Consider the following 26145-nt stretch of genomic DNA (forward strand, 5'->3'; position numbering starts at 1 on the left):
TGTTCACAATTTGTTTTCTTTATACTGTGAATAGAAATAAACACTGAGACACTTAGGAATGGCAAAGACATCCTTTGCTAAGTAATAGCTTGCAGTGGTGTCCACAAAAGGTATATCTGAAACCACACAAAACTGTAATTCCAAAAAAAGATATAGAACACTGTTTTCTCAATTATAATTTGCCTATTGACTTTGTTTAATTACTGTTAGGACCCAATGGAATTATCTGGCACTCAAATTCTCTGCAGGAGAAATACCCTATATCTGTGGGAGCACTTGAGGATCCTGAGTTAATGCTTTGATGCTGTGCCAACTTGTGTGCCTATAGTGTAAGAATAAATCTTATACTAATAAAGAATGAGCCCAGTTGTACACTTGCATATGCACACATCATTTTAATTGCTCTGGGTGTATCTAGGAGAATAATTAGTCTTTAATTCTCTTAAATATATTGGAGTTCTGATACTGTGCTGGCACTGCTATTTAATAGCAGCTCTTCATTTTGAAAGTGCCCTATGGAGTCGCTGAGATGAAGGTGACTCAAGGTTTTCAGTTTGAGAAGTTCAACAGTGGATGTCCAAGTGGCCGCTGCAACTCTTCCTAACTATGGGATTTCCTGAGACTGGAGAAAAGTTGTGCTGATCAGGGCTGCCTGGCCTCTTCAGGCTGATGGGGCATGAAAACAGTTGGAGAAGTAGCCAGCAGCTTTTTATAATTCTCGTTCTCCTTGGTACAGATGATCTGCAGAGGCAAAGATTAAAAATTAGGTCCCTGTCTTGCATTTATGGTTAGTTTAAAAAATGTGTAATGACTGCCTTTCCCTTGCTCCTGCTGTTCTGTGCTTGACATAATTCCTCCATAGCCTATTAGATTTTGCCAGACAGCTGGTTCTTCTTTTATTAAAAAGGACACCCATGTCCTCTTTCTTGGCAGAATTTGGCTTCAAAGCTGTTCTGTGGGATGAATTTTAAAAGAGTTTTCTCAGCTTCATTTTCTGAATGAGATTATAAGAGAAGGAAAAAAAAACAGAGTGGGAAAGAAACAAAAAATTATCATACAAGGGAGGTGATTCACTTCTCAGGTTTTTGAAGCCTTTCTGACATAGAAGCTAACAGTGACAGAGGTGAATCTCAGCCCATCTATTTAGCTTGATGCTGGCAGGAGGTTTTGTCCTACGTGCTTGGGCAGCTGGGGGAAGCTTGCAGGATGGGCGAGCTTTCACCAGCTGAAATATTTGTACTGTTTCCTTTTACTTGTAGTAAATGGAAGGCAGGACCCTTCACCTGGTAGCAATTCTCCTACATACCTCAGTGAATGAAAAAAGTTACCTCTAAGGATTCATCTCAGAAGCTTGACATATGTTCAGTCCTGGGTTTTATTAAAGGTCTGTATGTCAGGAGCCATAATGATGTGCACTGGAAATACACTGTTTTCAGTGCTGGCTGTGGAGAGGTCATTTTCAATTCTGACATCTGAATTTTTACTAGCTTGCATGCAATATTTCATCCATCAGAGGTTTTGGTCCATTAGTTAATTTAATTAAGCATAACTGCCTGGAATTTGACCAGACAGCTTGCTGACAAAATGGCCCTCAGCTTTGTTATGTTTTCAGTACAGCAGAGATGCAAGCTGTGTTCTAGCTTCTTCGCAGTACACACAATCTTCCAAAAATCATTGTGCTGCCACCAGAGAATTCCTCTCCTGTGGGTCCTAGTGAAGATACAAGGACCTCTACAGGCTGTGTGTGAAGCACAATAATCCCTGTATGGTAGGACAGGTCTTGTTTCCTTTGGGTCCCACTTGTAGAATGCCCATTCGCTAGTAACGCAATTTCCAAATGTATTTTCAGACCTTTAGGGAAGCTAGTTCAGTTGCTTTCACTACTTTTCTGTCTCATAGTGAGGATGTTCTGATTAATTCTCACTGTTTATGAATGTTCTTCCCCTGGGGGATATTATTCCTAACTTGCAAAACTGCCTTTTCCAGGAAAATAGAATCCTAATGGGCAGGTGCCACCCAAATTCTTCTTAGTAAAGAACAGTCATGAAGGTAGAAGCCAAGCAAGTTCTTTGCTGTTTAAATAATGTTGTATCTGTGTTTGGCTGGAATGACGCAGAAGTAAAAGAGAAAAATTCTATAGTAATCTATAGTTTTACTTCCACCAAATTCTCTATTTCTTCCATATGAAAAGCCTCTTGAGATGCTTGCAGATCTCTGTTAATCCTTCAGAAACTCCCATCCTCTATTTTCATGTCCTTGAAATGGAGTTTGATTAAAGCTGGTATATGTCTCCATTTCTGTGCATGGAATTTTATTCAGACTCAGATCTACCCTGGAAGAGTGATTGGTAAACTCGATATTTCTTTACATTACCAAAGGATCACTGAAAATAAAGTTGCTAAAACTGGTGACATTCCTAGGGCATAAGCACAGAACTTGCCTTTGGCCAGACAGTTTAGCTAAATGATGGAAGATTTGGCTCACACATCAAGTAATGTAAATGTAGATGCTTTAATGCAAATTAGTTGTCTGAGTTCCCATGACAATAAATTCAGTTTCATTTCAAAGATAAATGGCTGGTACCATTTGAGATACCCACATAGGACCTATGAGAGAACTGCTTCCCCCTGGACAAGTAGCTTTATGCAAGCCAGTAGGGCCTAGAACATCTAAAAAAGTATCAAATACTGTCAAAGTACCCCTTCCTACACAGAGGTGTCTTACATTTTCCTAATACCACACTGATACATACCAAAAAGCTCTGTACTTCTGTACACTGTAAATGAGGTATTCAAGCACGTGGAAGGGGCAATGTTTAGTGTCAGTATATAGGCCATTAAAATATATGCACTGGAAAGTACAGTTTAGACAAACTCCAGAGCACTCCAAGAAGCTCACTGCAGATCCTTAAAGGCAACTAGAGGACATCCAAAAAGGTTTTGGGGAAGAGACTGAGTTTGAAGTGACTAACGTATCACTTGGCTTTTTGAGTCTGTGAATGCAATTTCAAGGGCATATCAATGAGTCATCACTTTTTATACGCATTTCTTTTTTCTTATATTAAATACAAATGAACCTTTTGGGATTGTTCTGTGTCCAGAAAAATACATATATTTCCACTCTTAGCCTCTTTCCCTCAATAGAAAAAAAAACATAAAATTTCAGTTATAAAAATTCATCTCACCTAATACATATATCTAAAATGTAGCCGTCAAAGGCAGTCGCATTAATGTCCTATTATAGTCAATGAAATGTGATTTATCGCCTTTAAGATTGGTATCTCTTATGAGATAACTTGTCCTCTGGATGTTCCTATCTCTCCCTGTTGCCTATAAAAATAGTCTGCAATGATGGCCTAGCATGGCTAGCTAACTTTCAGACAGCTGAGGTAAAAGTCACACCTATTTAGAGTGCTCATTGAGTAAAACTAAAGATTAAATCCTGATCCCACTGAAAACAAGAATAAAGGACTTAGGGAGAACCATGTTGTGACTTACAGAATTGCAAGCTGGAAACCCAGCAACATCATTTGCTGCACCTAAATACAGAACCAGTAGCCTGCAAGTAGCTTTACGAGTCTTTCTTCATCCTGGTACCAAATCCATCTGTAAATTGGGTAAAACCACTTCTTGATTTGACAGTTGCCTGTATCGTTGCTGATCTCAAAACTGAGCTTTGGGACTGCGTCCAGACTTGAAGATCTCTGTGGATTAAAATAATCATTTAAAGTTGTTCAATTATCCTTAATTAAAATATGATGTAATTATTTAAATTCTTTAATGCGGGACCATTATCATAACACTGTTATAATTATTCTACAGTGCAATACTTCCTTAAAGTTAACTGAGCAAATTGCTTTTCTCATATTACTCAGTTTGGAATTCCTTACTGAAAGCTAATGAAAATCACAAGCACATAGCTACTGTAAGAATGGGAATAGAAAATGTACAGTCAGTATAGAAACAAAACAAACAATAAGACTACCTAATACACCCATCGGTGCATTTCAAGAAGCTGATGGAAATTATTTGACTTGAGTGATAAGGGCTTATGGGAAGTCAAGTAAAGAGACTTTTTTTAAAGTATAGAATGGCAGCAGTATTGGTTTGATTCTATTCTACTGAAAAACATTTACAAAATGTTTATTGCTTTCACTGTGAAAACAGCAGCTCTTAGTTTTTGGAGCTCTTTTCTCTCTTTGCTTCTCACAGTTTTTGTGAAGTGACGTGCAGTTGGTATTTCTGAAAAGCCTTACATGCATTCTGTAAAGTAAATTGAGTATAGTTCAAGTATATTTTTCCTTCCTGCAACTGAAAATCTGAGATTATGCTTTTTAATGCAACTTCAGTATTTTGGAGGCACATAGGAACTGTTTAGAAGAGCAAAACAGCTGTCAGCACTTTGCTTTGCCATCTACAGGATGCTGGTTAGGCTGTAATTTCTCACTAATTAACTGATCTAAAATAGAACTCTTTGTAACTAGTCCATCAGCAATCCATGAGGTTTGTGTTGCCCACATCTCTTTTAATGCTGGCAAAGCCTTACAGTTTCTGACCTTGATGTCTTGTTTGATTTGCATTTCTGTTTTGAAACTAACATTAATTACACTGTCAAAACAGATTTTATCATTTACGTAACACGGGCTTCCTACAGACTTAAGTTTCCTCAATATGGAGATAATGACTTATGCACTGAATGGCTTGATTACAGTAATTCCTTTTATACTGTTCTCTGCCAAGTTCTAACTGGGAGATTGCAGATTGTTTTCAGACTCCAGCTTTTGCCAAATTTAGTGGTCACATTTCCACTTAATTGTTGCTTTCCTGTACAAAATCAGATAGATGTACAGAACTTAAGCCTAAAAGGATCTATTATGATTATTGAGTCTAACCTAATGTACACACTGATTTATAAAACTATCTCATCCAGAAATTTTGCCTTACCCTAGCAAATCCTGATTGGGGTTATGTGTCATACAAGTAATGTCTTTTTTTCACAGTGCTGTGTAGGTTCTATTTAGCAGAGGTAGTTCAGAAACAGATAATGCTTTAAAACAGCATTTTGTATGGGATTTGTACAAGAGCAGCATCTCAGTGACGTGTCATCTTGAAAAGCACATTAAAAAAATGTCTTCTATTCGAGGAACAAATCTTGCCTCATCAGTAATACATTATGATAAAGGTCCAGATCCCAAGTTAGTGTGAATTGGTCTGATTCCACTGACTTAAATATCAACTTCACCAGGGCTAAACAGCATGGTCTAGCCCAGTGTCTAAAATGGTGCAAGCAATTTAAAAGTATGGAAATACAGAGGATTTGTTTTTAATGCTTTCATGGAGCTTCAGAGGGACCTCAGGCCTAACTATTACTAGCTGCTATACAGAAACAAGGAGCAAGGAATTCAGACTTGGCCATACCCTTGATGTGTGCAAATCCCATGCAGCCTTGCTTCAACAGGAAGGGGAGCAGATGAATTGAATCTCCCACCTTTCCAATGAATGCAGGTACCAGAAGAGAAGAGACGTTATGTCCCAATGCATAGCAGAGTCCTGCCAGCACTTTGATGGGTACAGAACAGTTGGCTTGAGTTTATCTCACCCAGTTAGGCATTTCAGAATTAGTCATGATCTGATCTGGTTGTCCTTGATTCCTTTCATGACAGATGGAAAAAAAAAAAGTAGACACAGGGTGATTGATTGCCTGGTTAAAAATAATAGTAAAACAGCTAAGATACAAGTAGAATTGACCCCAGAACAGAGATCAGACAGCTAACTCATTCTGTCTTTTAAATGGCTAATGTGAGGTGAGATGGATTCCACTTCACAGTTTTCTCAAACACCGGCTGTGTCTTGAAGGTATGGTAAAACCAATTGCTACTATAAAATCCCACTTAAAAAATTGGCACAGGATAAATCCAGGGCTTTGCTCCTGTGAACTGTGGCAACATGAGACCATCATATTGAGACATGATAGCAAGAGACCATGATCATTTAACATCTCAGTTTAGTGTCTGAAAAATATCCAGGTTTACCTAAACATAATACATGTAAAATGACCCATCAGGGAAAAGAAGTTAGGTAGTTGGCACCTAGACAATGCTTTGGGTTATGTAGCTTAAATAAAATGCAGCCTATCATATAAACTGTGCTGATAAAACTCATCTGGGTGTAAGCAGTCTTTCCAAGAAAATATCTCATAAAAATATCATTGTAGATATTTCAGCCGTTTCTTACTGTTTAGTCTGAATAGCAAAAAATGGGATTCTTTACAGGTATCCAGGTATAAAAGTATCCTCTCTCCATTTAGAAGTGGAGATACCTGGCTCCTTTATTGGCTGGGATTTACTGTGGAAGGCAGAATGGGAAAAGAGGAGAAGCAGGAAGATACGGTAACAACTAAAGTAGCCCTGTGATTTTGTTTGAGAGACGTTAATCACAGACTAGATTGAAATTATCAATTTATTTAAAAACAAAATTATCTCTTGAATTTTGAGCACAGTGTGACATTGGTGATTTTTAATGACTATTTTTACAAAGCTTGAATCTTCTTACGGTTCAAAAAACTACTCTCATAACCTTGCAAATGGAGAGACTCTCGAACATGAAAAGCACTCAGAAGTGGCAGGATCATAAACTAGCAAAGCAACAAGCAGAAGTGGGCATCTTCCCAGGAAGCAGCAAAGAGAAGGGCTGGAGGATTATACAAAGATGGGACATGTCTTCATTAACCACCCTATGCTCATATGCAGCCGTTGTTTCAATTTAAGTATCAAGTGGCTGTCTGAGTACTATTTTGGAGGACTGGCATTTAAGTTCAGATAGCACTGCCCGGTGTCAGTTAATGGAAGCAAAACGTTTCTTTGTGTGTAGAGCCTGAGCACATCCTGCTTTGCTACTGAAAGGATGAAGTAGATCCAAATAGAGGACGTAGGTCTTCAAAGTGACCAGTGATGGCACATACCTGAAATAGCAGACTGGATCCAAACAGACTAATTTACTGTAACCTATGCTCCTCATTCCATGTGTTCACTTTCTCATAATTAAGTAGACAGAAACCATGCATGGCAAAACTATGCATTTCTAAACCATCTCATTTTGAGTGAACTCTAAAGTTACAGCTAACCAAGGAGGAAACCCCTTTCTAGCACTTCCGAATTTGAATGTAGGAAAAGACAAATTTGCTTTGTAAAAATTAAACTGGCCTGCTTGACACCACATTCTTTTAATTATGTTTCTCACTGGAGACCACTGTATAATGGGAGTTGATTGTAGTCACTTGTAAAGTTGTATCTCAACATCCTCTCTTTTCAGGAGAAACTTGTGTTCTTAATCTCGATTTGCATAGGTCAGTAGGAAGACATCAAACAGTTCATTCTCTTAGTGAGAAATATTTTTTTTTTCATTGGACAAGGAGGTACTTTCACTCAGAAGTCTTTGATTTCTTAATGGTCTCGAAACGTTCATTCTTGGAGAAGTAACTGTTATACAACCACAAGTATCTTTATATTTTAGGAGTAGATCAGAGGTCTTGTTGACCATGATGGCACATAATGAAGAGACTTCAGGGCATTTCAAGAAAAGCCGTGTTAGCTGGGACTGTAAAAACCTTTTGCTAGAGCAGTGTTCAGAGTAGTCAAAAGGCTGTCTGACAGCTGAGTAATCTTTTCATACATGGTCAGATTTAGTTGCAGACTTTCAGTACAAGAAGGATTCTGTTTTTCTCTTCTGCAGTGATTTCAGAGCTAGCATTCACCTTCTCTGTGTGAAGCAGAAGACCTAGCATCAGCTTGGGATCCCCCGCGGCATTCTCCTCGGAGTGGCCCAGGCTGCCTGCAGCAGCATGCCCTGGGGAGCTCTGCCTCCAGGGCAGCTCCGTGCTCCCCACAGAGCAATTATCCTCCTTCTGAATAAACCTCCTTACAAAACAGAAAATCCAGTTTACTCCTGCCACGTGTCATAAGGGACAACTGTTCCCTTTAATTGATGGTGCTTTCATGTAAATTCATCATCCAGTTAACTTTGTGATCTCAGCCTAAATAATGTTATTTTGACTAAGTGCTTAGTGGTTATATTGATTTGTGAAAACCCCTCAGGTGATTATATCTGGTAAATGGACCAACAGTGGTGATTTATTAAAAGGCTGCCTTTCGAAAGGTGTTTGAATGTCACCTACAGCCACCGATATTTCATCAGACACATCGAGTCTCTCCTTCTTTTTGTCTCAGAATCTCTACGGATAACCTGAAGTTATATCTGAATTGAATGATTTTAGTCATTTTAATTCTAATACAAGCTGTGTTTGCACTGAAATATGAACAGAGGAACTGACTTATTTCTATGGCTCTAGCAACAGCAACCTAACGTACATTGAGTCAAATGCAGTGCACATTAAGAAAGATATTCTGCTTCCAGGTTTATCAGCTAAATGAAAACTTCAAGTTAGTTAAGAATTATCAGGAAATTGGTTTTCAAATTCATTTTATCTGGCCCACTATGCAGCAGCACAGTTTTTTGTTTTTCTCAGGTTTTTTGGCAGTGTACTTTCTTAAGGGAAAATCCAGTGGAGCTGATTGCACATGTTTATAGTGAAATCAAGCTAGTGCCTGAACAGTTAGTGCTTTGGTTCAAATGGATGTCTGAAATATCCTTGCAGTTAGAATTAGAATAATGTTTTTGACCATTTTGATCATTTTTGTTCACAATTACTAGCTAACAGATGGAGACAGACTGTATCCTCAAATCTCCATAAATAATTTTTCCCACTTTATGAAACAAGGCAAAAAAAAAAAAAAAAATTCTGCTTTCTATATCAAGACAGCATTTGAATACAACAGGAAGGAAAAATCAATTTATTTCTCATAACTCCTTCTGTGTTTAGTTTAAATGTTAAAAAGATATGTTTTGTGCTGTCTACTCTTTTTAGCTTTGCGTTTCAGAGCAGCTGCAGATTTTACAAATTGATTCACAGTGTAGCAGAGTGGTACTGCTTTCCTTTTAAGCCTCATTCCTCAGCAGCAGGACTGGTGAAATATCAGCAGGGTTCACCATGCCTACTCAGAAAATAAGGATTAAAAAAAAATAAAATCAGAAATGTCAGGTCATGTTCTGTGAGCCACAGAAACAACAGATTTTCCAGGACTGATGTATGTCAAAATATGAAGCTCTGCTTCTGCTGATGTCCACAACTGGAATCAGTCTGAAGTCATACAGCAGCAATTCTGCCCTCCTGAATTCCTCATCCTCATGCTGTATTTCCTCCCCAGCTGTTGTTCTAACCCTGTCTCCCAGTTTGTCCCTTGGTCACTGGTGACAAGCATCCTTCATCCCCATCTTAATCACTCCACTTTCATTTTCTGCCTCAGTTCTTCAGACAGTCTTAGGTACTGTGCTAAGTGCTGGGATAGATGATGCCGTGTTTGTAGGCTGGTGCACCAAAACATCAAGGAGGCTTCATGTGCTTGCTTCCAACTAATAACCCCCAAGGCCAATAAAATTCACAAAGTAGCTGACAGGAGCCCCTCTCCCTCAGCATAAGAAAAGGATGAGAAATGAAATTTCCTTTCCTATTAGGAATTTTTTTTTCATGTATAGTATATGGTCCTTAGGACTGCCAGGAGCAGATCCAGAAAGACATCACAGGATAACAGGAACACTCACTGATGTAATAATCAATCATAAATTTAAAAAAAAAATTGAAAGTGACATGAAATTTCGTGTCTTAGACTGTAAGACAATAATTATTTATTAGAGACATAAGACCAAGGATGACTAGTAACCTATAGAGTAGTAGGCTACTTTTCTCCTGTAGCACTCTTCTGATTTATTAGTTATCCCTTAAGCCAGTAACACATACCCAGTTTATCTAAGACCAGTCTTGCTCACATTATTCATCTAACTTATCTCATTTACTTCTCTGGAATCACTTGAGTGATTGAAACAAAGAAAGATTAAGATTTGCCTTGCAAATTCACGCCCCCATCCCTTTACCTGATTTTGTTACAGTCTCCAATTAGTCCCAGATTTCTGTGACTCTGAAACTGTTGTTCCAGATACGAACACATTAACTGTGCAGAGTTGGATTTTTTATTCCCTGTTCAATATTTGATCTCCATGATTGTAGCTTAGAAATTCATTGGTTTTCTTTCTGCCGTATGTAACCGTGAATATGTATGCAGTTTCTTCACAGACTTTCAGAATTTTGCAAAGTTTTCTTCTCCACGTTCAATATCTGGGTTGGTATGTATGTTGTTTTTAGGTTTTTGCTTTTTTTTTGTTTTGTTTTGTTTTGCTTTCTAATTCCTCTTTAGTGTTCATTATCAAATCCTTGCCAGAACACCGCAGTTGCTGTAAGACTTGGTGGGTCTGAGATGTATCACTCCACTGAAAGAATTGGAAATTTCCAAAATTAAATACTCAATCCCAGAGGGGAAAAAAAGGGAAGAAGAAAAAGAAAAGAAAAAAAATACACAGAAGCCAAGCAAGTAATTCCTTTGACTTTGCCACAAGGAGAATCTTTCTTTTTAAAAAATGTAAATAAAAATCAAGTCGCTATGAAGGGTTGCCACACAATTTTAACAATTTTTCACATTGATGTTAATTAGACGGAAGAGTGATAAGCAGCAGGGATACATTTCCTTGTGATGTTTCAGTATCACATTCACCATATGTTTCATTATTCTGCTGTTCTTTTGGATGAAGACAGTTGGTAAAAAACAGTGAACTAGTTATAACATGGACAATTTGTCTTATGCTATAGGTAAAAATATATTCCTTATCTGGATTTTCCTGAACCCATTTCATCCCATTTTCTCTATTTCTAATGGTTCACAGCATTCTGGATACTTGCATCTATGTTTGCAGGGGGAAGTGAGAGAAAAGTATTATGGCAACTCACTTAGTGGAAGCATTACTTAGAGGCATTGCTTACACTCAGAAGACTCTGTCTTAATTTCTCAGCTTTACAACCTCTGCCTTCTTTCATGAGCTTTTCATATTCCCTAAAGTAGCTGGAAAATATTGTTTTTTTTTCTTTCTTCTTAACTGCTGGTTACAAAACTGACAGGAGATAAGATCTGTGATAGGACAATAAAACTGCACTTCAAAAACACACAACATCCCTGAATCTGAAGAGCTTGCTTTCACTAGTAGAACAGTTTAGCTCAGAGCAAGACTCTTTAAATCTCCACCAGAATTGAGCTGCATTAGTAGATTCAGTGCGTGCTTCAAATGAAGGTTTTCACTTCTTAGTTCATCCTCACTCTCTTTTATTTAGGATCACCATTTTATTTATTATTATCAAGAATCGAAATTTAAGAATGGCTTTCTCTAGGCTCTGTTTTCCATGTGCTTGCCCGGTGATTCAGGCTCAGCAGTCCCAGGTAGTAGCAAATTGCTAAAGCTGCCTCTTCCCTCTAGAGAGTTGCAGTGTAACCTTGTGTTCCAGCATGACTGGAAAGGTGCTGCTTCTGACTTCATTGCTCATCAGCTCATGCCTGTATAACAGGAATATTTTTAGGATCCCTGTTGGACTCAATTAACTCCAATTCCAAGGTTAACCAGGTCACCCTTGCAATGTCCAATGCATTTAACTACACCTGAAAAAGGCAAACCTTTTTGTTAAATCTTTACCTTGATCTCTATGTGTGTGCTACTTCAGACTTTTTTATATAGGGAAAGGTAATAATTTTCTTTATGTTCCTGTAATTATATGGGATGTGATTTAGACTTGATTTTCCTGCACAGAAATGTGGACAAAACATGTTACAATGCAATTTTGTAACTGTCACTAATTTTGTGAATTCTGTGATGATATGTGCTTTGGGGTAGAAATGATTTCATCACAGAAATGCTTATACTAGTACAAAAACAAGATAGTGGGCTTAGGCAATAAGATAACATAGTGCTTTGAGCAACGTGGTTTAGTGGGAGGTGTCCCTTCCTGTAACAGGGGGATTGGAACTAGATGATCTTAAAGGTCCCTTCCAACCCAAACTGTTCTCTGATTCTATGATAAGATAACTGTGTGATATTAATCACTAAATATCCGTCTCCATGAAATTTCAAAGATTTTGTAAGAAGGCAGACCTTATGTACGGGCCCATCATCTTTAAGACAAGATGCACACCAAAACAACTTCAGACCTGCTCTGCTCATCACTCTAAAATTCTTAGCTCTGCACGTCTTCATCCAGTTCTCTCCATTTTTCAGGCCAATTTTTCTATCAGTATTTCTATAATCTCTACATTTAAATCTATCCTTCTTCAGCGTACATTCTAAGGATTGAAGGCTTATGTATGCTGCAGGATAATGAGTAGAATGTCACTGCTTTGAGTATTTTTTGTGTTTGTTTGTTGTCATACAACTATCTAGTAGCTTTTCAGATATTATGAAAATATTTACATGCCTGAATTTTCTTCAAATCATGGATATTTTTAAAACACACGCTTCTTGTCCAACTAGCCAGTCCCACTGGAAGTACTTTTAGATAATTAAGTGTGGCGTGAAATAGAAGTTTCTGTTTTGTTCCACTATCTTGACATTTCTTTCTTAATGCACTGTATCAATAACAGGGACATGGTTCAGATTAATATGAGGGTGGGAAAAAAAAACCTTTCCCTTTATTTTTCTCATCATCTTTTTCCAATGGGGGAGCTACCTCAGCAACACCATACATCCCTACCCAGCCCAACCTCAAGGCTCAGACAGATACACACATCCTCACTAACTCCCTTTCATCTTCACCGTAATGGGAGTCCCACTGCCGCCTGGTTGAAATGAAATGTTGCTATGGATACCCGTCTGACTAACAGTGAGGTTCCCAAGGAACACTACGTTGCACTGTCTTCAGTAGCATAACCTTAGTGTTGCAGTGAAAATGGTGTGATTTTTCCATCTGGTTAATCTTGATTTCTCCTCCCTCCCCTCCCCCATCATCTTTTTTTTTTTTTTTTTTCCTTTTGTTCTTTCCATAGCTGTAACTTACACAAGTTACAAAAAAACCCCACCACCGGTACCCCCACGTACCACATCCAAGCCACTGATCTCAGTGACAGCCCAGAGCAGCACAGAGTCCACCCAGGATGCGTACCACGACAGCCGGGCCCAGCGGATGTCCCCGTGGCCCCAGGATGGGCGAGGGATGTACAACTCCACAGACAGCTTGGACAGCAACAAGGCCATGAACCTCGCCTTGGAGACCGCAGCTGCCCAGCGCCACGTGTCGGAGAGTGCCTCCATCCGAACCAGCGACAAGGCCATCCTGGTGACTAAGGCAGAGGAGTTCCTTAAGAGCCGGCGTTCCTCCATAGGGATCCAGGTAGCCTGTCATTAATATCTGTTCAGTGATGAATTGCTTGCCTTCTTCCTCTAAGTAGCATGGAATGAGTCATTCAGCTTCACTGGCTCTAATAATCTAACAAACAACCCCTGGCTGCTCGGCATTAATTGTAATTCACATCATGGTGAAGTGGCTGTGCAGGGAAGTCTTCAGCTGATACGCTGTACCTGGAAGAAAATGAATGGATAAATCTCTAGGGAGGTTACCTGTCATTAGCACTTGATATGAAAATTATACTGCAGAGCTACAGGTGAACAGCATGTTCATCTCCTTCCCTCTGTGAATTCAGTCCTTTTTATAGAATTATTCCCGCTTTAAAATGCTTCACTGTATTTTTTCCATTACCTTTCTCTCTTGACCTTGGAAAATGTGTGATGTTGCTGGATCCTAATTCTACCTAAAAAGAACACCACCACTCTCCTTTTAGTAACAGGTGTTCTGCCTGGGAGAAAGTACCAAGTTAAAAAAAGGAAACCTACTGATACAGTTACAGCATAGGCCTGGCTGCCCTGCGAGTAAATAACTTCAGCAAGGACAGCCTCGGAGTATTCCTCCATTTGTCCATCACTTAATCACATCTTGCAAAATGTCTGCCAGGCTACAGAAAGTTCAGCCATGTGATGCTGCGTCCAGTGAATCCAGTGAATGAGATGATACCCAGTGCAGATTTTGCGTGGTCTTTCTTCTATTAAATGGAGAGCACTGGATAGATCATAGTGGTAATTTGTTAGGAAATATCAAGCAGTAATAAAAAAAAAATTGAACTTAAAAAGAAATCATTTGAGAAAGAGGAGAGGACGGAAATTTTGGCTTCTACTCTGCTCTTAAGTATGTGGACACTCCCTTTTAAATCACTGGGTTCGCTTTTGAGCTTAAGGCTCTCTACTTTTGTGAGATAACTGCAGCAGAAATGCCATGTTTTTTGGCATGGGTACAGATATTGCACAGATCTGGAGAGGGTGATAGTCCTTGTAATTAAGCCCAGTGAGTGACTGTTCATCTACGAAGTAAATGTATAAGAAATAATTATGATTTTCTTTAAAAAGCAGGGGTTTCATTTCCATTAATTTCAAGATGAAATCAGAGAAAAATATTTGCCTTAAGCAATCCACAGCCACTGATTGAACTTTAATATCACAGTGCAGTATAATTTCACTGCTCCAGAACATATTAAACACGTAGGAATACCTAGGCTTTGTCAGCAAGCTGCTTGCCCATTTCTCAACAGAAAAGCATTGGCTTTCATGCAGAATTCAATTTAAAAGCAATGATAAAATATGCAGATGACTACTTTTTAAATGTTTTACAAAATAATTAGTGTGTACTAAATTGTTTGGAGAAGAGGCTTAGAAGATAATGGTGAAAAGATGAAAAGAGCAGCGAGTCCTTTTTAGTAGCTTTTACCCCCTGACCTGAAGTTTACTCTTCAGAAAGGAATTGAATCTAGTGTTCCTCTTATCTCTTCTTTACAGCAGCTGCGTGCAGCGGCGATACTTCACAGTACTGTGCCTTGCTTCAATCAGCCCTGGTATTTTAACAATTAATTCTAAAACTTTGATCACATCCCTTCATCCTGTTTCTTACTGCAGGTGATGACCAATAATTTTCACTGGGCTCCAGATCTCCCTGTTTTTGGTGTGTTTAATAATAAGTGCAGTCCACAAAAATATCCGTGCAATGATTTACACAGAGGCAGCGGATCTTCTGTATCAGTTTACCATCTGAGGCCTGGCCCATAATGCCAGTCCTCACGTGTGCACACCAAGACAGTCAGGCATCTTAGAAGGATGAGTTGTTATCTTGTGAGAAGAAAAATTGCTTGGTTGCTGCACTAGATAAGGTTAAAATTGTGAAATTAGTCTTAACGCAGCATCCTGGCAGTATATTTTAGTTTAGGGTTGCTTCCTGTTTGTTCTTTTTTTACTTGGAGTAAGTGTCAAACTTTACATTAGTGTGAAAAATACCCTTCTGCAGCATTTCTAAGCAGAAAATGCATTTGGTCATAGTATTGTTTCCTCGCGTGAACAGGGTAAAGACACAGGGTAGTGTACCTGAATTGCAAATGACTTAAATAGTAATTTATGTCCCCAAAATATAGCTGAAGTATTTATTTTAGACTCCTGCATCAAAGAACGTCAGAAAAGGATGTTTTTTATTTGCATATTTCCTTGATTGACTAAATGACTTGTTTTCTCATTAGCATGCCATGCCAGGGTAATGCATTTGATTTGCATTTATTTGCATTAATTATTTTGCTATCAGGATGGTTAATTTGTGGATTTTTTTTTTTTTTAATGTTTCATTCCTTTAACACTTTAATGTTAGAATGCCTGCCAGTGGAGCTTCACACAGTAAAAGTGAGGCAGAAAAAGGAGGGAATTGCTGCAGACCCAGCCTAGGGCTGCTGTGTCCTTGACATATGTGATCTGTGTATTGTGCTTGTCCTGAACAGAAGTCCTCTTATGAAGTTCTGGTGTACTATACATGTGCCATATGATTGGTGTGTACACGCTCAGGAGCCCAACTCACTAGGAGAGCATTGGACATTTATAGATTAACATTAGCATCCAATTTACAAGGACAAAGCACAACACAGCCATGGTAGCCCATCTCATGGGATATTAGCCCTATCCCATGTGAGAATTTTGCACAACAAAAAGCTTCAGAAACAAAGCTGTTTCAAAAAATAGGTTTGGATTTTTCTTTTATTATTTTTTAACTGCCATACTTAAAAGAAAAGGAATATTTCAGACATAGCATCAGGAATTTCAGAAAAAACAATTCTTAAATTCAAGCAAATTGCAAAGTACTGATTCTGGGATTAAAAGTACAGTCGACATTCTGAAGAATAAATATACAATAAAAATTTAATCCTAGTAACACTACTAACTGCAGTCTTTATATCTGCCTTCTGTCATGACAGATGAAGACTTAGCAGAGTACTTGAATTAAAGTGCAGGGTAGAGATGGCCTAGAATAACAGTAAGTCAAGAGGAAGGTTATTACTGGTACATACTTTTAGGGATTGTTCTGTGCTCTTTAGAATACCCTTGCACTTATGCTAATGATTCATATAAAAAAATGCTCTAGTTGTTGACCATTTCAAATTAAAAGCATTTGGGTTGTACAAGGAATGCTCTGAAAGTAATGCCTGCAGTTTTATTATGCTGGCCCATGGCATCAGAGGTGAATGCTGGTAGTATGGCAGTAGGGGATGAACCTTCCCACCAAGATTCCATTACATTTTGTTGCCATGTAACAGATGGCAGCAGAGGGGCAGTCTGACAGAACAGCATCTAACTTGGAAGTGCATACAAAACAGAAGTGTGAGATGGAATTCAGATGGCCGTGCTGATTTTAATGAGAATGGCATGCAGGCTCTTGTTCAGTGCTGAAGAAAAAGCACAAAATGCATAGCTAATGGTGATGACAATGTTGAAGAATTGTGTTTTGTAGATGAGAATTTGTTCTATCAAATAGTGTTATTCTGTTCTTTGTATCTGTTGTAGTTTCTATGGAAATAAATAGGAAGCGTTGCTTTCAGAGCCACCTAAGTAAAATATATGAGAAAACGTGTCAGGAAATTATTTTCTATTTCAAATTTTTCAAAATCTGCCTTCCTTTGTTTCTCTATTTAGAAGATGTCAAGACTTCTCCAAATAATTAGAAACTGTGACAGTAGACAATATAGAAACAAATGTTGTAAGCATGGAGACAAGTTCATGATGATATTTGTGGAGATGAGCTCATTACCATCTTATATGAAAGTCTTTGTTTAAGAAGTTCCACAGCCCCAAACTAAAATTTTCCCTTGAGGTATAATATTCTACATGTACATGGAATACTTACTGTGAAGAGCATTTCCATTTTCTTTGTGTGCTTTAGGTTATAAAATTCTTACAAGTGCTCTTTTGCAGTGTGCACATATCAATCAAAAGAAATATTCCCATTATTTCACTAATCATAAACGATCCAGTTTTAGAGGTTATCCTAAAATCACTGAGGTCCTCTTATAATATTTGTTGGACCGTGCTTTTGTGGGAGATAGGTGTGGGAAATCCTAGGCTTGCAGAAGGCAATGGAAGTTTTGGTATTATGTCCATGGTAAGAGTTCATAACTTGATATTTGTAGTTAAAGACTTTGGTCTTAAGTTTAAAGATCCATATATATATGAGTCAGAAAACACAGCCTTATTCCATTAGTGGATTTCCCAGCCAGTGGTTGCATTTTAACATCCTCACTTGTTAAAAAGCTTAGCAGTTCAAGTTGTAGTTAAAAAACAGCTATGGTTATTTCAAAGGCATCTGTATGTTTACTCTTTTCACAGATTATTGTTGCTTGTTTTTTTTACAGCCACTTAACACAATGAGACATTCTAAGTGGAGAAGGCTCAGAAAGCTGCCTTCCAGAATGTTTGGTGGTTCGGAACACCGTGCCAGAAAGTATTAAACGCACCAAAAATTTACGAGTCATCACTGTTGTGTGCATTACTCTGTTGTTACTATCTCATCTTGGCTTGGCACGAATCCCATTTCTAAACTCTGGCATGCATTTTTAGCACAAAGTGCTTTTTTAAAAGAGCTGTGGAAGTTTTCAGCCTGTTGTACAATATACAAATGTACAAAAATGTACAATATGTACAACAGCACATAACTGTTTTGTGCAAGGTATTTGATTTCCCCAGATGTTCTGCTGGCAAATACTGGCATAGAAGAACGAATCTTTGTAGTAAGACAAAAAATCTCACAAGTGTGTAAATGTAGGTATATTTTGGCATGTTTCTGAAAATTTGTTTGAAAAAGTGTATACTTTTTTTTCTGATAAAAGTATTCCCTCAGTTAATAGAAGCAGTAGCTGTTAGTACTGTAGTTTATTTTAAGCATTTTTCTGACTTTGAAATCACTGCAGACAAATGAGATCTTTTTACCTAAGTAATTTTCTGCATTCACAACTGGGTTTACTTGCTCTATTATCAAATGTAGTATTTTCTTCCTCTTTTCACTCTTTTGTCACTGAGAAGCCTATGCAAGACTGAGAAGAATTATTATTGTCATTCCTGTGCAGCAACAGAGAGATTGTTTATTAAATTCTAATTATAGAACATGTAGATTACAGCAGTAAAAACCCATTGTTTTCCCAAAGCAACCTAAATTGCATGGGAGAGATAATGTGGCCTGAAGGACTCTTATTACTGATGCTTAAGAGAGAGAAGCAGAAAATACCAGGTTAAAATATCTTTTCTTAAGCATTAAATATATTAACTTTGAACGTCCCTCAGAGACAGTATGTAGTGAAGCTTAGGCTGTAATTTCTAGGACACTGCAATGTTATGTTGAAGTGCTTAAGTATAAGAGTAGAATAAGGCTTTAACAAAAAAGTAAGGGTTGCTCTTGAGTGGGTAAAAATTATCAGCTAGGAAAGCTTGCAAAATGCTTGCAGGAATAATTTAGTCAGTGCAGACATCCTTTTATAGAATGAGTGCCTATAAACAAACCAAGATTGATTGTAGCAAACAAGTTATTTGCAACACAGATTTGCACTTATTCAAATAATTTTGTGTAAGTATAATTTGCTTGTGGATCATTTTTTACAAAGTCAGTGCTGGTATCTGATACTTAGCTTTTACATTTTGAGCTGGATTAGTCAGTAGTGACTGATCACAGAAGTTTCACATCATTGTCTACTGTCTTGTAGACCATTGTCCCATGTTGGCAGCAAAAATCAGTGGAGTTTTGTTACCTTTGGGATACATAATTAATATCAAAGTTATCCCAAAGTGCACCAGTACACCTGCTGTAAATATGTCATATTAGCCCATAAAACATTTTTCAAATAGCGAAGGGCCATATCTGTAAAGAGGTGCTAATTCTTTGTTTGCAAGGAGGGGGAAGATATCCTGGTAGATTAGAGCTACCCTCATTCTTCTCCTTTTGGTCATTTTCTGGTGTTTTTTTTTATTTCCCTTTCTTTGTGGGATTCCCTCATGACCAGATAGACAAACCATTTGTCATGTTTTCCTAAGATTGTAGCTCAGTTTTCAAATATTAAGGCTTCTAGAATCAATGTATTAAAATTATAAGGAATTGTGGATAATAACCACAGATCTAGTAGAACATTTTTAGGCTTCTGGAACCACACAATAAAAACAAATATAAGACTGTTCCTCCTTTGCTCACTTGAATCTAGCCTGGTTGTTACAATATTTGCAGTCCTAGATTGCACAAAAAGATAATATTTGGCATTCTCTTGCTGTTACAAGGAGCAGTAAGGGTAGGAAAGTATTAAAATATGAAAGCAATCATCATGTCATTTAGTCAGTGTCACTTTTGGCAAGCTGGAGATAAGGATAATTTGGCACAAGTTTATATTTAGAGATAACTAATAATGCCCTTTCTATTTTGATAGCTGGGCCATAATTTTCTTGGTAATTCTGTTTTGAATAAATTTTTAGAGTAGATTGCTTCCTTTGTGCTTCTAATTCTAAGTGTCAATTACATATTTGGCTAATTATTCAGGATATACTTCTAGGTGAAATACCAGTAAGAAAGCACTTGAAAACAGGTAAATGAGCAGAACTGCTCCTGAACATGTTACATCAATGGAAAGACACCAGCCCATCCAAAATATAAAACTGAAATTATCCTCCACATCTCAGAAGCAGAGCTTAAAGAAAGACAAGCTATCTGTTATTAAACCAAGTAACATATAAATCAGGATGTATTTTCAGATAGCTATCCCTTGATCAAAGCAAATGGACTGTATGGCTGTTCTGCCTATAGCAATGTTATTTTAGGAGCTGGTAACCAAGCACAGTTCAAATTTCTCACCCACATGGTGGCCAAATCCACCTTGACTAGTAAACTAACTTTCTTTTTTTTACATTTTGTGTTTGTTTGTTTTTTTCCTAAACCACCTGCTTCGGTAGCTGAGGCTATTTGTCACTGCTGATGATGGGAGGGATCTTTCTTTTTATACAGACAACACCAAATCTTGGAGTTACTACCAAATCTCTGATATCTTAGAAAAAACAGTTGTCTCAGAGTGCTGTCTGTCCAAGTGAATGTAGCCAGCTTCAATGCAGTTCCTGAGGTGAGAACATTGTGAACTCATGCAGAATATATGGAAGTGCTGGGAATGTTTTTTTCCCTGACAGTTACTCCACTGATAACCAGAGCTTTCTGCAAGCCTATGCTTGATGCTACACTGAACAGTTCAAGCCTTGGTTAAGAATTTCTGCATTTCATAAAAATAACCAATACTCACACTCAGGTAAATACAAATGTACACTGATTACTGGCTGGAATTCCCTTTAGCATCAATTTACATGGAAGTGCTGCTTGAAAATTGAATGAGACATTGCCAGCAACTGGCTTCTCTCCTGAATATAAAGTCCATATGCACATTCACATCTCACCCACCTTCCACATTTTCTCCACATCCTTCCAAAATGCTGCTGGGATGGGGACCATGCAGCTGAGAGACAGCTGCAAGGGCCATTGGGCTCCTCCCAGAGGGGAAAATGTATCTCATTTTCATTATCAGATACAGTCTTGGACCGCACCCATAGATTGTGCATGTTGAAAAACTGCTTGCTGATAAAACTTTTTAATTTAAGAGTGAACATCTCATTCAAAAAAGAGTTCATTCTACACTTGCTGCTTCCTGGCTCTCCTTTCTTCCAAGAATGCAATCTGCATACTGCGGCACTTGCTGTGTCTGTGTCAAAGACCTGGAGGTGGTGTAGTGGTGGGGACTGTTACATAAAATCCCACAGAAGCTTGCAGGAGCAGTGTGGTCTCACTTACGAAGAAAACTGCACTGTGAATATATTTTGGAGAGTGTATTTCAGATGGGAATACCATAAAAATGCATAAATTACGTGCTGGATATAGCATTTTTGGAACTGTGTTATTAAGAAAGGTTAGATAGGGCATTCTGCTGTATCCATGTCATTTAAATGGCTTTATATTTGTCAACGCAGTTGTCAATAAAATTTCATTGCAGCATTTCTTTTTATCACTTGCAGGTTTATGGGGCTACTTGAGTTTTTATTTTATTTTGTAAATCATTAACTATAATGAGAGACTGTTCTATTATAATATAAAAAGGTACTATCCTGTGGATTCCTCATTCTAAGAGCAGTTCTGCCAGGCCAAACCTACTCCCTGCTTCCACTGAACTGAGTAATTGCATCTGCTTGCGTTTGAAATAAAGAATTACATAGCAAAACAGAAGTAATTGTGCAGAGATTTATAAAGCACAGTACCAAAGCAATGGCACCCGGCTGAATACTTATTTCATAGAATCACAGAATTGGAAATGACGAGCTATCCAGTCCAAGCCCTCTGCAATGAACAGGGACGCCTACAGCTAGGTCAGGTGCTCACAGCCCCATTCAGCCTGACCTTGGGTGTCTCCAGGGATGGGGCATCCATTTCCTCTCTGGGCAACCTGCTCCAGTGCCCCACCACCTTTATTGTAAAGAACTTTTTCCTTATATCCAATCTAAATATCCCTCCTTTAGTTTGAAATCGTTTTCCCTTGTCCTATCAAATTTTACCTCATTGATTTATTGTTGGACGTTCCTTAAGCAGTGAGAGAAGAAACTTATTATAAGAGTAGGTAGTGTTGACTTTTTAGTGCCCACACTGCAGATGTATTTTTTCCTCTTGAATTAGGTGGAAACAGCAACCGATTCAGATACTGAGAGCAGAGGCCTGCGGGAATACCACTCTGTTGGAATACAAGTGGAAGATGAAAAACGGTAATTCAAGTGCACACAAAAATCTGTAATCTTTCATAAAAGTTCATTTCTAAACAGTGTTAATAACAAACATCTGGCAAATGCTGCCTCTAAATAATTTAGAAAGCCAAACTTCTTATGTGCATGCTGGTCATTTGGCAGAATTTGTAGAGAATATGTAATATTTGTTGAATATTTAGTTAATTTTACGGTTTTTAATTGGAGTGAGGGAAGTGAAAGTTTTAAATTAAACTGGTGGGTTAATACCCCTTCATATTTTCAGAAAAAAAAGAAATGTATATTGGGATCTTGTGCTGATTTAGGCTTTCTCAGTCCTTGTAACAGTGGTTAGGATGTAAACTGTGGTAACTATCATAAACTGGAATCAGCTTTCCACTTGTTCAACCCTGTCAGCCAGTGTACCAGCGCACCAGTTATCCCTGGCAGGCACTGCCTGTTAAGCACCAGCCTGGGACCATTACCTCATTTCACGGCAGCTGTCAGATAGTATTTGACTGCTAATTGCCTTTTACCATCATTGACTAGAAGTAATTTGAAACAATAGGTCTAGATGTGAAAAGATTGCACAAATAATCGTCCTTTGTCTATCTAACTTTTTAAAGTAAATCTTTCTAAAATGTTTATTGTGGTATACTGCGATAAAAAATTTAACGTTTAATTGTTGTCCTATGGGGTAAGTAAAAAAAATAAAACAACTCTTAAACCTGCTGCTAATATTTTTCTTTTTTTTTTTTTTTTAAGAATTCTCAAAAGTCTTAGCAGATTTTCAGATTTTATCAAATTACAATCATTAATATTTGAGTTTCTTATACATTTATTTAACAGTCTTCCACCAGGAGATGCAACCCTGCAGTTCTGCTAGTTATTTCCAGATCATTTAGTGGTGATACATGGTATTTTGTAGTATGAGAATAGTGTAGTATGAGAATAAATCAATATTTGCTTCCAGAGATAATTTAAATGATCTTCTTTTGTATCTTTGCTGAGATCAATGATGCCACAATGCATTTTGTTTTTCCTCTTTGTTGTTAACCTCTGTCTTCTTTTAGTGAGATGTGCACAAAGAAAACAATATATAGCATAAAGGAGAAGGATAGAACTAGAACCCCTTCACTGAAGTATTATTCTGCAACCCTATATCATCATATATTCATTTGTGTTATTTAACCTCTTTTCTTTCTTCCTGTTTCACCAAGACATGGACGATTTAAGCGCTCAAACAGTGTGACAGCAGCTGTCCAGGCTGACCTGGAGCTGGAGGGCTTCCCAGGACACATCACCATGGAGGACAAGGGACTTCAGTTTGGCTCATCCTTCCAGCAGCACTCAGAGCCCAGCACCCCCACCCAATACAGTGCAGTGAGAACTGTACGGACGCAGGGACTGTTCAGTTACAGAGAAGATTACAGGGCCCCAGTTGACACCTCAAACCTTCCACCACCAGAGCCCTGGCTGGAGCCAGCCATTGAGACAGTAGAGACTGGTCGGATGTCTCCTTGTCGACGGGATGGTTCTTGGTTTATGAAGTTGCTACATACTGAAACTAAGAGAATGGAGGGATGGTGTAAGGAAATGGAAAGAGAGGCAGAAGAAAACGATCTTTCTGAGGAAAGTAAGAACATTTTGCTGTCTTTTCTTACTGTTTTTGGCTAATACTTGCTAGGATACATTGATGGCGTGTGCTTTTGCCTTACTCTTTGCAGTACCAAAGATGTTCTACAGAACTATTTGATGTAGGCACTCTTGCAGCTGATTATGCAAGCTGGCCTTTGACAGGGTGGGTCTTCAGAGTTGGAGCTGAGGAGCCAACAGCATCAAGTACAGGATCAAAGCCTGATACGGCTTAAGTAGGAAAAGATCTCCATCCATAGCTCCAACTCTGACACATTCTTCCCACTCACTTCTGTGTTTCTTGTGCTTGAACCTTTGCCAGAACAGAAAAGTTTGTCTTGTGCTAACCATTTTCTGGGTTTTGTTTTTTTGCCATTTTTCCTGAATCCTGAGAATCTGACTCTTATTTTGAAGTCATTTTAAACATGTTTTAATTCCTTTATAGGCATCTGAGCAGAACATATCATAAAGGGACAGTTAGAAGAAGATAGAAGGGTAGGCAAGAACAATAGTTAAGGCACTTCTACAATCTCAAATAGTTCGGTAGCATTTTCTTATTATAATTTTGTCAGGAGTCATTATTATTCTCTCACTTCTTGCGGACACCTTGAAAGAAGTGATGGGAAAAAATGAAAAATAATGTAGACTATTTTGGAACAAGATCCAAGCCAGTACTAATGATGGTAATATATCAAAGTGGTCCTAGCACTCAGTAGCCAGCTCCCTGTGATTCCCTCTGAGGTCAATTATCCTTGTTCTCCGGTCTTAGTTTTATAAATATTTCAATCCCTGCCAATCTGAATTATTGTCTCAGCTCCGATTTTCTCAAATCACAAATTAGTTCATATTAAGTTTTCTTACTAGCATCTTTTTCCACAGCCACAAATCTCCTACATAGTCTCTGAATATACTTTTCTGATCGTCCTTTCTCCCCCTCAATGAGCTCTTGCATGTGGTCTGCCCTCAAGTCTTGGGCCTTACCTTTATGATCACTAAAAGGCCAATTTCTGTTTCTTTTACTGACCTTTCAAGAGGCAAGAATACCAGCATTTTTATGTCATCATTTTCATTTGCAGTCATATTTCTGCACTGCTTTTTGTGCAAGTCTGCCATGCAACAACGAAGCTTTTAGGGTGGCAGAGATCATAAGGCTGTTTTCTTCTTTAAGCCTCCAGTGTTTTCTGGAGTTTAGGCTTTTGTCATCGTTTTCACTGTGGCAGGTACGAGCTGAGAATTCTCTCTCTTTGCGTTGACAATGTGAAGACTTTTAATACCCTCTTAGGTGCTGTTTAAGTACTAACAATAAAATATTTTGCTTTGCTTAGCATATGTTAGGATTTCCAAAACTACTTTCATTGCAGTTATTTTTTAATGCTTAGTTTTACCATATAAACTTATTTTTCTATCCCCTAAATCGTTGTGTTGCTAAACACTCTGCCATCAGTAAGTGTCCCAAAGCACCATCTTTCAGTGTTGGGAACATCAGTGCTTGCTATCAGAAGCAGAATTCTGAAGAGCAAAAGTTCAGTTTCCTTGGAAAAAGTAAAACAAAGGGGAGATTTGCAGTTAACCCACTTCTTTCCCTAGGAAGCCAGTCAGCTGTCTTCAGGCAAGGTTGGATCTTTGCTACCTCCTTTCTTTCCAAGCTCTTCCTCATGCATAGCCACAATCAAATCTGCAATCACATGAAGTGAGCAGTGGAAATAGCCTTTTGTCAGTACTTCTTCCTTTCAGACGAAACAGAACAGAGTATCAGGATTTTATGTTTACTTACTTGCAGAGTGACTCTGTAAGAGAAAAAGGAAGGGAAGTTCCTTGATATAGAGATACTGAAACAATTGAAGTGGACTCTTGCAATTCCCATTTTAACCTAACCAAGACAAGTTAATTACCCATGCTCAGGGAAATACTCTAACCTCCCTTATAGGTTAAATAAATTACTACAGAAGAGGTCCATAGCATAAATGAAGTCAGATGCTTATCTTCAGTTGGATGTCAGATGTGATCTTTTCTCAGATCTTTTCCATCATATATACTTATTTCAAGGGATCTTCCTCAAATCATTTCCAAATCTTTGGAACAGTATCCCTTCACTTAATATAACTAACATAAAATAAATGGAGATTATTAAAGAATTATTTTCACTGAGGGAACAAGCTTCACAGCATTTTAAAGATTTTACATGAATGACTGTTTTACTGTTGAGCCTCTCGCATATTTTGTATACCCAGTTTGAGCTACAGAAGTTAGAAGGTATGTATCCACAAGAACTAAAGTCTAATGATATCCCAGCATGAAATATATCTTGACATATTTATGCATTTCACAGTTCTCTGAAGAAAATGCTCACAAATGCAGGAGCCAGAAGCAACTAAATATGTTTTTCCATCTTCCAGCAGCACCTACTAACACTTGACAGCAAAGTTTGCACATT

The 26145-nt window shown here is 38.0% G+C and overlaps 1 protein-coding gene across 3 annotated transcripts in view; it reads left to right on the plus strand.

The window, feature by feature from the left end:
• The window catches only part of DLGAP2 (DLG associated protein 2), a 329263-nt gene that overhangs the window by 287932 nt on the left and 15186 nt on the right, over positions 1–26145 (plus strand). For all 3 annotated transcript variants that reach the window (XM_065730777.1, XM_065730778.1, XM_065730779.1), the window contains 3 exons: positions 12971–13314; positions 22015–22100; positions 23297–23712. In XM_065730777.1, the coding sequence (XP_065586849.1) occupies positions 12971–13314; positions 22015–22100; positions 23297–23712 (846 nt within the window). The remainder of the gene's footprint in view (positions 1–12970; positions 13315–22014; positions 22101–23296; positions 23713–26145) is intronic.

Source organism: Cyrtonyx montezumae, unplaced genomic scaffold (genome assembly GCF_038088225.1).
Source record: "Cyrtonyx montezumae isolate F1298 unplaced genomic scaffold, pur_monq_1.0 scaffold_13, whole genome shotgun sequence".
NCBI classification, from domain to species: Eukaryota; Metazoa; Chordata; class Aves; order Galliformes; family Odontophoridae; genus Cyrtonyx; species Cyrtonyx montezumae.